The following is a 1,700-nucleotide window of genomic DNA, read 5'->3' on the forward strand; positions in this document are numbered from 1 at the left end:
TCATACTATATGCATATCTAAAACATCTACCATAAATGTTTTTTGCGTCCTGCTATCGCTTTTGACCCTTGTTGTGCTTCCACATGTGCAAGATGAGATAAAGGTGACACTTCGGCCGTACACATAGTGTCGTGCATTTCGCAATGTTATCATAGTTACTTTCTGGTGTTTTTTTCTATATTTCGGCAGATACAGTCCTCAATGCACTTTTCCGCTTTGACTTTTATTTATACGCTCTTTAAATCTAGTAAACGTGTATTTTTATGTAAAATAATTGTTCCTTGAAATATCCAACGGTTTATCGTTGAGTTTCTAGGAGAGAAGTGCAGCATAATTTGAAATATATTTTATAAAGATGTTCTGCGTTCTTTTCTGCGCGTTTTCTTAACTTCTTTTGATCATTTTCCTTCAACTTTAGTGAGTACCTCTTCCTGCATTCGCCGTATTGGTAAACTTTGTGGATACATTTGACCGTTGGCTGCGGTCCCTCTCTTCATGCTTACTTCAACCTGTTTCTTTCGTATAATGTTTCGCCGTTTATTTCTGCGTTTTACAGTGCGTATAATCCACTCCACTCCCTGCACATTCTTTATTCGTAACATTCCTAGTATCTCCTTCTAATTTTTTACACTTACTTAATCACACTGCACTTCGACATTGTTTTGTGCTTCTCTAGCTTTGATATCATAGGTTGTGGGGAGGTGATAGTAGCTTGTGTGTCGTTTGCACCTTCTAAATATTGCGTCCATCGCGTTACCACCCCCGAAACCAATATTGATATTGCCGTCAGGCAACATACCATTTCAGCCGAATAGTTAGGGTACGCCTGAGGTTTGTCTGCCAACAAGTTCCTGTTTATGCCTCCGGATTGTCGTGTCAACACAGACTTTTGTGGCCATGTTGGACGTGCTTGTTGGTCCCACAGTTGCTTGGACTGCTGAAACGGCTGGAAGGAAATCTTTAGTTGTGTAGCCCTCACAATTTGTAAACTTTAAACAAATTCCGATACATAAACGCATCACCACACACTTGTACATATTCAAACTTTAATTACCCTCCACGTATCAAATAAGTTTCAAAATTTCCCCCTGATCCTTCGAATTTAAATTCCATTTCTTCCCACTCCTTATACCAAGTAAGATTTTTCACAATAAGTCTTGCTTTCTCCTCCAATACGATCGGCTGCTTTGAAAAATGAATGAATGGAGTCTCTTCGATTTCTCCACTATGTTGAATAGTAAATAATCTCCCCTCATAATCTAATAAAATCCAATCCTTCCTTTCGTAAACACAAATCTCTTCCCAACAGCTTATTAATAACTCACACTCCATATTAGTAAATGTAATATAAATTCTTTGATTCGACCACCACTCCTCGCTTCCTTAGTATTTCATTAAATGCATGTTCAAAACTCTTTAAAGCCCAAACCCTTTTTTTACTATTAAGCCTCACTAAGATAAGGTTTTACACTAGGAAGTTATTTTAGTAAAACGGATAACTTTTTATCCTCTTCCTTTCTGTAACCAACATTAAAAAAACAATAACATCTCTTCACATGCTCCTTGTGATCTGAGTCATAAGTCAAATCCAACTGAGGTGCGTAACATTCCGATGTTGTCATGAATAAAATACTCTACAGCAGTTTCATATTTATCACAGTCTGATATTATAACATCAGATCCATCTACAGTTATTACAA

At 37.2% G+C, this 1,700-nt stretch overlaps 1 pseudogene across 1 annotated transcript; it reads right to left on the reverse strand.

Annotated features, from left to right (window-relative positions):
* Positions 1–975: 975 nt before the first annotated feature.
* TEOVI_000558700:pseudogene lies at positions 976–1,631 on the reverse strand (annotated as a pseudogene). The gene is given in 7 exon segments: positions 976–1,077; positions 1,080–1,103; positions 1,105–1,263; positions 1,269–1,340; positions 1,342–1,380; positions 1,382–1,444; positions 1,446–1,631. Coding segments are annotated over 7 exon segments (645 nt in total).
* Positions 1,632–1,700: the final 69 nt, after the last annotated feature.

This window comes from Trypanosoma equiperdum (assembly GCF_001457755.1).
Source record: "Trypanosoma equiperdum strain OVI genome assembly, contig: ctg_1456, whole genome shotgun sequence".
NCBI classification, from domain to species: Eukaryota; Euglenozoa; class Kinetoplastea; order Trypanosomatida; family Trypanosomatidae; genus Trypanosoma; species Trypanosoma equiperdum.